The 13,370-nt window shown below is 38.7% G+C and overlaps 1 protein-coding gene across 4 annotated transcripts in view; it reads right to left on the bottom strand.

Annotated features, from left to right (window-relative positions):
* Nucleotides 1–13,370, bottom strand: part of LOC101480767 (rho GTPase-activating protein 26) — an 88,153-nt gene that overhangs the window by 25,869 nt on the left and 48,914 nt on the right. For all 4 annotated transcript variants that reach the window (XM_076889335.1, XM_004550345.5, XM_004550344.6 and 1 more), the window contains exons 6-17: nt 12,814–12,915; nt 12,590–12,700; nt 12,158–12,262; nt 11,448–11,577; nt 10,962–11,062; nt 9,045–9,139; nt 7,428–7,506; nt 6,601–6,637; nt 6,345–6,410; nt 5,272–5,346; nt 5,060–5,144; nt 3,823–3,881 (exon numbers count right to left, since the gene is read on the bottom strand). In XM_076889335.1, coding sequence (XP_076745450.1) covers nt 3,823–3,881; nt 5,060–5,144; nt 5,272–5,346; nt 6,345–6,410; nt 6,601–6,637; nt 7,428–7,506; nt 9,045–9,139; nt 10,962–11,062; nt 11,448–11,577; nt 12,158–12,262; nt 12,590–12,700; nt 12,814–12,915 — 1,045 coding nt within the window. The remainder of the gene's footprint in view (nt 1–3,822; nt 3,882–5,059; nt 5,145–5,271; nt 5,347–6,344; nt 6,411–6,600; nt 6,638–7,427; nt 7,507–9,044; nt 9,140–10,961; nt 11,063–11,447; nt 11,578–12,157; nt 12,263–12,589; nt 12,701–12,813; nt 12,916–13,370) is intronic.

Below are 13,370 nucleotides of genomic sequence, written 5' to 3' on the forward strand. Positions count from 1 at the left end.
AGAAAAAAAGGGAGGACCTAAAAGAGAGAGTTCAAATGAGGACGCTGTCTTTAAAAAACACCCTGCTGCTTCGGCAGAATTCCACCTTGGAAAAAAATTCGAAAGCTAAGTCACACAGACAGAGGCGCCTTCTTGCACATATGCATTCTGAAAGAAATTTATGACGTCAACCAAACTAATGAGTGTCGCGGAAAAGAGGTCAGGTTAGGCACACAACTGTAAACTTATACAGCAACTTCACAAACACAAGTATTTTTTAATGATTACTAAAAAACCATAATCGCATCCATTATCACATGGGTGGTCCGCCTTGTTTTCAACCGAGCTATCTTGGTAGACTTATCTGCCATCCTCTTTTCCTTTCTCTTAATACACTCATAAAAAACAATCTTCATTGGATTCACTGCAGAGCCTGTCTTGGTACCGTGGCCAGAAACAGACAGTCGTTTCCTGGACTTCCTTCCTATGTCAGCTTGGCATCCTATACGATTAGCTACTGCCAAACAAAGAAAACAAATCACTAAAGCATCCTCCAACACTAGAATTGTACTAATCTACTTTGTCTGTGTCGAATATTCATTAAAAAATAGGAAGCAGCTACATGGATAACCATGGTTAATCGACCCAAGCAAGCTAAACTATGGTTAAACAGAAAAACAAGGAAATCCAAATGAACAGATTTAGCAAAGGAGGGGTTCATGCAAAGTCTCCATTTCATGTTCTAAATCAGTTGGTGCTTGCAAAAGTTTATTTTGTAGCCTAGCAGCCTCATGACAAGAATCTAATACACTGAAATGATTGCCATGGCTGTTGGAGAGTTCAGGCAATCTTCCAGGCAGCTGAGGGTTTTTTTCTTTTAATAAAATATGTTTCCTGACTCAAACCACACCCATCAGGTGCAGTTACCAAAAAGGAGCATTTTGCAGCTGCTATGTGATCCACTGAAATTCAAAACAGTAAACCTTTAATTGGCTGTCCGTTTCTGATAAGCTCTCCAGGCTTCTTATAATATTGTATAACCCGCACCGGATAGACAGAGTTACCAGTTCCCCGCTATGTATGTATATAAACTGTTTAATTAAAAACCGTCTAACAAGACAGGAACACCATAAAACACCTTATTTAGAGAATAAAGAGAGTTTTTCAGTGAATATATTGTCACTCTCCTAATTCTACTAAAGAAGAAGGGAAAATAAACAGCAACCATAAACTTTGAACTACTTATAAACATATGGGAGCATATTAAATATTCTACCAGCAAAGGATTTGTGGAAATAGAACATCTCTATGATAGTAATTCAGAAACCAGAGTAGTTCTAGATACTCTGAGGCCTGGTGAACTGTTATTACTGCTGTCAATGTGATAATAGAATAATTATGAATTTCAACTAACCAAATTTAGGACGTTTAGCCTATTTTCCTCTTTAAACACAGCTGATCATATCCAGCGATACAAATAACCATTTGCCCAGCTATGCTATTTAACTATTCTAAAGACAGTGGTCTAATTTCAAGACAGATTTTTTTTTCTGCCTCCCTGGGAAGCGTGGTCTACAGGACATCGCCCTCTTTTACCACATCTGGAAATCTGCATACAGGAAAGGAGGCACCATGTTAATGTACTGACTAGAGATGGCACGATACCACTTTTTTATGTCCGATACCGATACCGATATCATAAATTTGGATATCTGCCGATACCGATATGAATCCGATATAATGTTTTTTAATCAACAAAACTGTTTTTTTTTAAATATCTTGCTGCATTTTGTATAAGTTCATACTCAAGTTTAAAACAACAACTACACTAAAGCTATTCTGTTATACCTATATGCAAAAAAAAAAATATTTCATAGTTCAGCAATACTGATCAATCTAATAAACTTAAACCTACACCATCCTCCCTATTCTGGTATTTTAAAGAGTACTTAGCGTAAATATTAAGCAACCTAACTAATAGGGTTCCAACTCCCAGCAACAACAAAAATAAATAAATAAAAAATAGGGAACCACCCCTCACGCTCCACCTCATGATGCTTAATCAACGTAATCAACCTTAATTTGATGCAGTGTGAAAAAAAATGCACAGAAATCAATTATTTTTCAAGAAATATTAAATAGATTCAACATCTTTCTTCAACAAAATTGCAGACTGCACAGATGGTACCTTCCCAAAGGAAAAAGTACTATAGCTTACTAGGGTATATATATTAGACTTAATAGTCACTATATACAGTAATGGACTTCTATTCATTTTACATCAAATTAAAACTTTGGGTGTAAGATTCGGATAATTATTTATTAAAAGCTAGACATTTTAAATGAGAATAAGAAAGAAAAGTATGTCTTTGTGCCCCCTTTTCCCTGTTCATGCCCTATCGGCCCCCCTGGCTAAACTTTGCTAGATCCGCCCCTGCACAGTTACCAGCCGTCAGCTACGTAGAAAAAGATCCTGGAGTAGAAAGTAATAATAAATAAATTCTAACAACAGCTGATCAAGCTTAAACGTGCTGCTGTTGTTCAGCCGCTGGTTTCCTCTTTCTGGTGCAAAGTGGGCCAAAAACAAACCAGAGAGACGGACTCGCGACAGAAAAGCCGATCAGCTGATCGTTAAGCAGTTTCATGATTGAAGTAGCAGCCAGAAGAAGCAGTCGCTCCATATATCGTTTGGTAAGCTTAACGCAGGAATGCTTTACAAACATTCAGAGATGGACTTACACACTTGCTTTACTTCTCTCGGGGATAACTTTGTCGGAGATGAAATGCCGGGTTGCTAGCGAAGCTCCAAATGCTATCCAGACCACCGACAGGTCCCGCATGCCACAGCCGCTCTATCACCTGATGCATACTGCTCCGACATGCTAACGTTCTGAGGTGAGTTACGGCGTGTTGCAAGTTTTGTGAGGTGCTTTCGTGATATTTAATGGATCGGATTAAATTTTTTATTTTTCTCCGATATCCGATCCAGTAATTTAGGTCAGTATCGGACCGATACCGATACGTAATATCGGATCGGTCCATCTCTAGTACTGACATTAAAAGCAGAGTTTCAGAGTATTTATGAAACTCTGTTTCATAATTCTCGGCTCTGCAACGTGTTCTGCAATGTGCATTGCGCCACAATGGACAGCGGAGTGTGGCTGCTGCTCCAATCAGCCCATCACAGCAGACGCACCATCGGCAGCAAAGCCAACAAACCGTGTGCACAACATTTAGTTAGAAAACACTTATTTGTAAGACTCTCTAACTGTGAGATAACAGCCACGCTGCAATTTAACAAGTTCAAATAAGAAGCTGCAGGTCTCACCTTCTAGGGAATCCTGATGTAGATAATCAGTGTTTAACACCCAGGAGGAATACTTCCTGGATTTTTGAGTCTCCTGTAAAATCTGACTCTCTGAATCTGAATTTTCATTTCTCTTTTACATAGTTAGAGGCAGCTTTCACACTGGCACAGCTGTGAGTTTTAGCCTGTTGAAAAGTTGGCATGGAGCAGGATCCGAATCTGGGTCATTCCCCCAACACAGTGTCATTGTTTGTTTTTGTGTTTGTGCAAGACTTTTTATTCTCAGAACCAACATAATGCAAAATTTCACCAACTCCAATCAACCATTTATAAACTGAAATGAATCAACAGGATTAGCTTAATTTAAAAACAAACAAAAGCTATTTAAGCATTGTCTAGTCGATTTTTATCCAAGGTAGCCTTGAAGAGAAGTCTGCACTATTTAATATCAAGGTTGGCTTTAAACAACTTAAACAGCTTGAACAGACATTTTGTGAAGAAAACGAGATATCAGGAGGCAAAAGGAAACTACTCACTGGCAGCTTTTATAAAGCTCCTCTGGTACTGGTATGTCATGAGAGGTGCAGGTAGCATTCTGGAAACATAAGATGTCAGGAGAAGATTATCAGCAAGGAAAATGGAACAAGAGCTTAGGATTGGCTTCTCTGGAAAAACCAATAAATCTGAAGAGTTCTGTACGAGCACTCATCTCACTACAGTTTGGAGAGAAATTAAAGGAAACACCAGGATGAAGTGTCTTAGTATGGTATTGGACCACCATGTGCAGCCAGAACAGCTCTAATCTGCCTTGGCAGTCATTCTAGAAGTCTGGAACTCTACTTGAGGAAGGAAAGACTATTCTTACAAAAGATACTCCTTCTTTTTATGATAGTGGAGACTGCTATCTAGTAGCTTAGACCAAAATAATTCCTAGGTGTTTAGTTGGGACATTTTTTCTTCAATTTATCTTTTTCTATTTTCTTCACCTTCTGATATTTTCTCTCTACACACCAGCTTGACATGAGCTTTCTCCTACTGCCTGATGTGAATAATGGCACCTGCTGGTCTTCAATGAGGCCTGACTTGAGGTCTTGATGGTGTAAATGGGTGTATGTACGAGAGAATTGACAGCAGGTGTTTCTATAAATCTGTCTGTTTATGTACCGGCGAAGTGCTTGCGGGCAACCGAATGAATACGAATCTTTGTATGCCTGTGGATTTGTGTTGTGAACAGCATAGATTCATTTAGCTACAGCAGATTGAGCACAGCATGAACACCTCTGCTACTCTCATTCCTTCCTTACATTTTCTTTCCATTTCAGCTGCTCATCTCTGGCTTCCCACAATCACAATCCTTCTCTTATTGTTGCACCGCACCAGAGGAAGTAATTTAACTATAACGTGCAATATAATGACCAGAATATCGGGCAGTTTTGACACAGCATTAACTCTGAGTAAATAACATATATAAAATAAAGAAAAACAGACCACAAATGATAGAAATGACAGCAAAATCAAGCAAAATATATTCAGGCCAGAGGTCTTTTTAACAAGTTATTATGTGATAAGTGCAGAAAAGTGCTATAATTTAGAATAAGAGGAATAATTCCAAGACACAAAAAGCACATTTAATTCATTCATCACGGTCACGGAGGTTAAAATGCACTCATGCTCGGTGAACACTGGAAGAATTATTTTTTGCCAATAATTCTTAGTAGAAGAACAAATGAAATCACTGTGAGTTTGCATTTATGTAAGAGTTTTCGCACAAACCTGAGATAGTGCTTGATAGCACTAGTTATTGTTTTAATCTCCCACTCTGGGCTTTCCAGCTCTACGTCAGCACACGTCTTTGGATCTGATGGACAAAAATATGAAGAGAAAAAGAAAGAAACAAAAGAGATCAATTTTTTAAAAAGATATTTTAGTTACTGTTTTGATACAATTTAAACATGTGCTTTTTATTCATGTGCTTCAGTGTTTACCCATAGCCAAGCTCAGTAGTTTTTGTATTTTGGAGTTGACGCCAGCGATTCTGTATAAGCCCTGTTCATCGATACCTGAAGGAGGAGACAAGAGATCATCTGTAACTGATATGATAAGATCAGGACTTTATGATACTACAAAATTCTCCCTCAAGCAAGCACGTGGAGATTTCAGCAAGGGGATTTTTACCAGCGAAACTTTAGTTCCTCTACTTTGATAAATGCTTTAGATGCTCTTCTGTATGTGTTAAAGTGTTATTAATGTACTATGATGTGTCTTCCTCTCACCAATTTAAAATCGTGCCAAATAAGGCATGAACAGAAAAAAAGGCACCACATTGTTGTGCTTTGATGCACTTTTTTGGCATCAGCATGAAACTCATATAAATTTAATGTGTTTAATCTTTATCTGTCCCATTGCAAACCTGTCCCAGCTAAGAAATCCAAGGTTACCTTCATATATAAGCTAAATACAAAACCACCTGACAAAGCAATGAAAAGGTACAGAGTGACCAGAAATGGGTGCTCTTAGTGCAACAGATAAAAAGAGGTATTGATATTGTAGATCTGTAGGGAGCGATGTCCAGACACATCAGGAAGGTTTAAATCGCACTCATAACTCCTGAACAGAATTTCAATTCATGCAAACCAATGTTCTGCATTATAAAAAATATTCATTTATTTTTTTAGATTATTTGCAATGATTTTGGTGCAAATATTTAAAAAAAAGAGAGAGAAATAATATTCCTAAAAATTCTATTTAGTATCAAATGAACTGAGAAAAACTTCAGTTCTACTGAGATAAACCCTTAAAAACGCATGGCAGCATTGAGAGCTTTACGGTGACTGCAACACTGAATGCAGTAAAAATATTCACGAGAAGACTGTAAACAAACAGTCCACAAACAGTATTATCTTCTGATATTTATTGAAACTATTGTCAATGATTTGGATACAGCAGACGATAAAGTTTATTGGATAAAAAAATACAGTGTATCACAGCAAAGAAGCAAAAAGATTTACAGAGCATTTAAAAACAAAAACAAAGGAAATAACGTGGGTTGACACTGTACCTCGCGTTTCCACCGCATAGATGAATTTTTTCATCACGTTGAACCCAATGACATCCAGCTGGGCCACTGATGGAGCGGGAAGCGACAAGAATGAATCTGAGCCAACTACCGATTTGTTTTAACATCACTAAAAACACAGTGTTCCAACCTAAAAGTTTGTTGGCACTTTTTTAGGCACAAGTATTATTAGGTCTTATATATTAATTGAAGATGGCAACGATAATCAACTCAATCCAAATAAATTAAAGACACTTACTGCCTTCACTCTGGTTATCTTTATTGAGGTTGTACACCTGCAGAAATAAAGAACAGAACACTTCACAGTTATGCTTAATTAGGGAAGCAAACGTAAGTACATTACCAGTGTTTCACATGCTATAATATAAATATAAATATAGATAAATCTAGTTATGCAAGCATATAGTCAGGGTTCTTTAGGGAATATCCACTTATTATTTCTATCAAAAGTCACATTATATAGAAAATACAGTAGCTATGACTCTAATGCTCAGATCCATCCTTTTGTCTGCTGCTGGTATTTCACAGTCATGATCTGTGGCAAGCTTGTAATGACGAGAAGTAGGAGCCAGAGAACAAGATCGCCAGCATTTTTTTATTTTATGACCGTTCCCCTGAACTCTGCAACCGCGTGTTCCAACTTGTGGTGAGCTCCTGAATGTGGATTACCTTTGCACACTTGAATGCAGACATGAGAGAGGTGTTGGAACAAGAACACATCTGAATAAGAGCGTTAAAATAGACTTCCAGCCAAAGAGCAAAAATGCTGTACACCGAGGAGGTATAAACCAAGTGCTGAGGAAGTTGGTTGGCAGAAAGCTGATGTGTTGATTGTTGTGGAGCATAAAGACCAAATTATCCCTCTCAGACTTATGTTGTGTCTCTCTAAATGTGACCAGACGTGGACAGCATGTGCTGAGGAAAAGACGCAGAATTTGAGCCAACAGTTTTCCAATTACACCTCGTGGTTTGTTTAGCTCTCATCCCATCCCCTTTTCTGTCTCGGCCTCACTCTCCTGTTTGGCTGTGTCACATGAGAACAAACTGGTAACCATGGCAACCTACCGGTTCTCTCCCATCCATGGCCTCCATCCACAATCTACGGTCTTCTTCCGACAGAGCCTGCATGGTGATCACTCCCGGCCTTCGCACACAAGCAATAACAGGAAAGGCACATAAGCTTATCAAACATACAGGTGAGTTGCAAACATTAGGTGTTAGATCATCAAATAATAATACTCAACAAATACACACAAAGACAAACATGTCGATAACTGGTGCAACAAGGGGCACCTATAAATCGAACCACAACTGTAATAAAATCATTGTATTTAAATAAAAAGTTTATCAACTAAAGAAATTCTTATGAAGGTTTTCAACTAAGTAGTTATATGTTCTAACTAAAAACTACTTAATAGATGTGCCCATTCTTAGATAAATGCCAATCTTGTCCTTTTTATAGCAAAACATATTCATTTATGGGTGCCAGAGCTATGACTATACTACTGTGTTCCAGTAAATCACATGATCAGCAGCTCCGATCAGATTTTTCCCCTTAAAAGGATAACAAAAAGATGACGAATACAGCATGAAAATTCAGCATCTAACAAGAATTCATTAGGCTAAGCAGCGAAAAATCATCCACACAGGCAACGTGTGATGCGCACGTACTCATGATTTAAACTGAGACCAGCTCTTCGGCGGTTATAAAGCCTGAAAATCGTAAAAATCCTTGATAACAAAGCCGGCTCTGTTAATTCCATGATTTTGTATTTTGCATAGAGAATATGTAATGTATTGCTCCTATTACCGTCTTCTTCATACTTTTCGTTTTGTGTGCAATTTTACTGGCCTTTGTTTTTATTTTGTGCTGCTTTAAATTCTGTGTTTGCATGGGAAACTCATCACAGAGATGATCACCGTTCCCTCCTCTTATTCCGAGTCACTGTGACGGAAGAAGAATGAATAAGCACTGACGCAGTCTGTAACTCTGTCAGTGTAGCCACTCTTCCCTTTGTGTTATAAACGCCCCCTCCTTGTGTTAAAAGCTCTGTTAAAAAAAACAAAACTTGTCTATAATGCCAAACAAATGATTTATGCCGTCTCTATTGCTCTTGATAATTTGCTACATTTCCCCCCCATCAGGATCCTGCAGGAACGAGTCTGTGTATGCAGTGATCAGACTGTTTTGATCAATTTGAAGATTTATGTTTTAGAGCTGGCTCTCTAAAATAAACCTGCTTCACGGAGCATGAGTTACTGTACCACAGCAATCTGTCCCGCTTAAGAGTGAGACTGCTTTGTGTTCCTAAAGGACCTGAGTTAAGCCTAAAGATGGATGGTTAACAGATAGGCAGGGTGTGATAGAGGATAGCTGAAGTTGTGTGTGAGTGGACAGGAACAGTGGAGGCGGTTTAAGAAGGGAAATGCCACAGAGGGCTGAGTCAGACAGGAAAAAGAGCCTCAATCTTCAAGCTCACACCAACTGTGCAGTGCCCTCATGTGTTGGTTCGCTGTAATTACATCCTGCTTTAAAAAAAAAGGGAGAAAAAAAAGGAAAAAAAGCCCATGCTAATCCTGAGATTATGAGCTGGGACTGAACCACATTTAACCAAATCTTTCATATCGATGACACATAAAGTAAAACCCGGTGAAAAGAAAGCTGGGTGAATATTCACTAACCTGTCCACAGCCTCCACATCGAAACAGAACCGCTTTTCTATCGAGTCCGTCTTCCTTCTGGTGCACGACTTGAGAATAAAGCTCTCTTCCTCTCCCTGACACAGCAAAAGCAAGAAGCAATGTAGTACATCAATAACACATGAAGAGCATTTAAGACATCATAATGCAACCATACTGTTTGAGTGGAATTTAATAGCCAGGACGGTAATTTTCAGCTCCATACTAAGACTAGCTCTGCAAGATTCACTGATTAAAATATTCTGTACTTTTCCCATATGGAGTCTTGGTGCAGGTCGTCAATATATCCTGTCTGAAAGGAGCACATTTAGCTCCCTTCCTCCTCTCTTTAAGCCGACTTTTTTCTAATTGGCTGCCCGTCGCAAACAGAAGACCTAAATAGCAGTTTATTCTGTGCTCCAAGGCTTGTCCGATAAGGCGTATTATACAGAGGCAAGGGCAGAAAAACAAACAAACAAACAAAAAAAAAAAAAACCCCAGTATGTAGCATATAGTTATTATTATTAGAAATGAATCACTGGTTGAAATATATCATACGTTGGAGTAAAACTGAAGATTTAGCATTTTAAATTTGCCTTGACTTCCATTTTAGAAGTAAGACTTGCTGTTTGAACTGAGCAATGAATCATATGTGCTTTAAAAAGAACAATATGAAGAAATAGACACTATAAACTGATGTGCGGGGAGTGCCATCTGGCAGTTTTATAACCAATATAAAGGATTACAGCAATATTATTTCCATTTCACACATTATCCATGAGACACTCAGCTTGTTAGCTTTTCAAAAGCTTGGTTTTCTTATAAGTAAAGAAAACACAGACAGACAATGTTGCTACCTGTAGCAACAATATTATACAATTTATGCTATGGTGACATCACTTCTTTTCAAAGGTAGTAACAATTGTTAGGGTTAGGTATACTGGTATACTGGTTTTGAATCTGCAAGCCTGCTGGGGCCTTCATGGATTCTTTGTGTGCCTATGCTGGTTCTCTCCAGATGCTCCTGCTTCTTCCCACAGCCTAACTTAGCAGTAGTAGTAGTAACTAGTACTTAGTTTTATTGATGATTCTAAAATGGCCACAGACGGGGAAGAAAATGGATGGGTAGATGAGTGTGATAACTCACAATCTACAGATGGCTACACACTCTGGTGTCATACCAATTCAAAGTACAGGTTTTATTGCCATACTCTAAAGCAAAGCGCAGATGGGCCAGGTTTGATGTCATTAGTGAGTGCTTTTTTTTTTCTTTCAGTGCAGTCCACCTACTATTTATTTGCTATTTTGGATTTCAGAGCTTTGTGTTAAAGCCAAAGGGTTTTCTGTGACTTTTAATGTTTCCAAGTTTCCTTCAGTTACTCAAAATGAAACTGTGGCAACTTTCTCAGAACTGAGCTGCACTTCGGGCTCATATCAGCTCTGGCTTAATCGGTTTGTAGGTGGAGGGCGATCAGAGATAGGTCTCTGAGAAAACAGCTGGAGACAACATTTTCTGCTTACTGCTGCTTACTCAGAACATTATTCACCCACACTGCACTCTCACCTATTAAGGGTGACGTGGAAGAAGTCGTTAGCACTTGCTCGTAAAACCAGTATCTCGCTCTGTGACTGTGCGACCGAATGAAAACGCACAGCTTTTTGAGCTGATTGCTGAAAACAGTGGTACGGGCATGGGGAATAATAAAAAAATAACTAAATAAAAACACACACCAAGTTGTGCTTATCCACACTGGGACGAAGCACATTTGCATGAATGCCTGCATGAGCGCCTGTATATGAGGGCGCTTGTGAAGTGAACCTGAATGTGTACTTTTTTTTTCTCCCATACAAGTCCAAACCTGGATTTTGTTAGTGAACTTGTGATTTTATCTGTATATTTTAACAGCACAGGCTACTCACCGTTTTACCTCCAGACTTAGGGTCAAACAGGACCATGGTGACTTTCTTGGACTCACGGTAGTATGTACAGTAGTACTTCACCCAAGTAGATACAAATGAGCCTAAAGATAGATAGAAAACATAGAGATGAAGAGTGGTAAAAAAACAAAAACACAAGAAAGGAGAAGAGAAAAAAAGAAAATGGGTGAATTGGAGACAGGGTCAAAACAACAAGAACCAAAAAAAAAAGAAAAAGAAAAGGACGAGTCCTGGTCAGACCTCTTTTAGTGCTTTAGTGTTACCATGGCTACCGCACGTGGACAGAGCTGCTGTCACGTCTCCAACAGATCAGACTTGAGTTTGTCAACCATTGGTTCATTATGGCTTGTTTGTTCTGCTGCTCTGACACCGTGTGAGCCAAACAAGATGCCACTAACATCCACACACTATACCTCGTTACACACACACACACACACACTCGTTCACTGTTGTATGTGGCTTACTTACGCTTTTCCTGCACATACAGGTAGCCCTCCATCGTGTGCTGGCTGACACTCTTGTGTTCATGTGGATTCTCCTTCATCTTCCTCATCAAACTCTCAACCTCCGACCGCGTGCTCTCAAAACGGTTCCTCGTCTGCCAACAAAAGCACACAGGGGTGCAGATTTTTCCTCAGAAATTCAACTTGTAGATGGGAAAGTACATAACAAGCCTTATATGTTGCAGAATGAACAAGTTTTGAAGGCCTATTTTAAAGCTGCAAGTTGAGAATCTTTGGGTTAAAAACACACATCACAAGTAAGGGTGATCCTGCATTATTCATCAGGTTTATTCTAACTGGACCATATAATGCTAAATAAATACTTTTATATACTACATAAAGCCATTAACTCATCAAAAAAGTGCTTTCTGTTGTAATAAATTAAATTAGCTGTGGGGTCATTAACATAGAAACAATTTTCTTTGGAAAACCAAGTGGCAACAAACAGGTTAGTTACATGTATCTGCTGTTTGCACTGTGGAGACATGTTTTCCTTATAGGAGAAATAACAGGAAGTACTCATCAGGTGATTTTAAGGTCAATTTGGGTCATGGTTAAGATTATGGTTAGACAAGTAGTAAATATGGTTAAGACTAGAGAAAGTCTTCAAAAAATGATATAATGCCCCATTGATACACTACTGTATGTGTGTGTGGTGTGTGTACTTGATCTTACATTCTGTATGCTGATGGTGAGGTCGGTCTTGAAGTGATTAAAGTCCTTTGCCAACTCGTAGCCATGGTGATAGTAGGTGAAAAGGCCTTGAAGAAATGCCAACAGCTACAGGAAGAAGGAAAAAAAAACAGAATGAAGGTAAAGATTTAAAAAAGATGAACAACACGGGGATAGGGGAAAATGTACATCAGAAAAAATGAATGCACGTGTCTGAGTGGAGGAAAGAAAACATAACAGGAAGACTGAGCAAGAGGTTGACAATTTAGAAGAAGTAAGGGAAAACAGGGAATACCTCAACAAAAGTTAGCACTGAGTAGCTAATGTGCTTGGTTATCTTAAAGTGTGACTATAACACAAATCACTGCTACAAAAAGAAAGTTTGTGTGCAACATCTTTAAAGAAGAAGAAGAACTTTTTTTAGTAGCATCTTACAGGCTCCACAAAGTCAAACATCTTCCTCTCTTGGACTTCCTGCACCTTGAAGACGTATTCCAAAGAAACCTCGTAGAAATGCTGCCTCACGTTATCTACCTGGTTGTCCGCCTACAACAGAGAAGGAAATTAAGGAAACTGACACACCGATAATCAAGGGTTACACGTAAAACCTGCTCGCTCAGAGAAACCAGCAAGGTCTAAACTCAGACACGGCATCTTACCTCAAGTAGATGTGCCTCTTTCTTCTTTGCTGAGAGGCTAAGGTGCTTTTCCAGTACTGCACAATACTTCTCCGTCTCTTTGTCATATTTTTTCTTGGCGTCCTGTCACAGGGGGGAAAAATTAAAAATAAAATACAAATCTTTTGACTGAGTTTAACGAAACTGTCTCAACACTTGTACCGGGGAGTTTTTCCTCCAGTTTTAATAAACCAACACATGTACTGTAGTATATTTTAGCAGTTATCTGCATTCAGGATTTGAGAACAGGGAGCACAGCAAAACTTCATATAATGCAGATTTCTTTTAGCTTTCTAATAACAAATTCCCTTTTTTTAGGGAGTAAAGCAATGAATATTTTCCTCCAGGGAGCACAGCTGGTTATTAAACAACAGACTGTTTCATCAGAAATGAGATCAGCGACATGAGAGACAGACATGTTTTGATAGATGATGAGCCTGGGACAGAGAGCTCAGGGTGTGTGTTTATGGAATGAAAGCAACAGAAAGAAACTGTTACACAGGCAATGTTGGAATTACCAGTCAGATTAGGATCATTAA

This window comes from Maylandia zebra, linkage group LG10, assembly GCF_041146795.1.
Source record: "Maylandia zebra isolate NMK-2024a linkage group LG10, Mzebra_GT3a, whole genome shotgun sequence".
Taxonomy (NCBI): domain Eukaryota; kingdom Metazoa; phylum Chordata; class Actinopteri; order Cichliformes; family Cichlidae; genus Maylandia; species Maylandia zebra.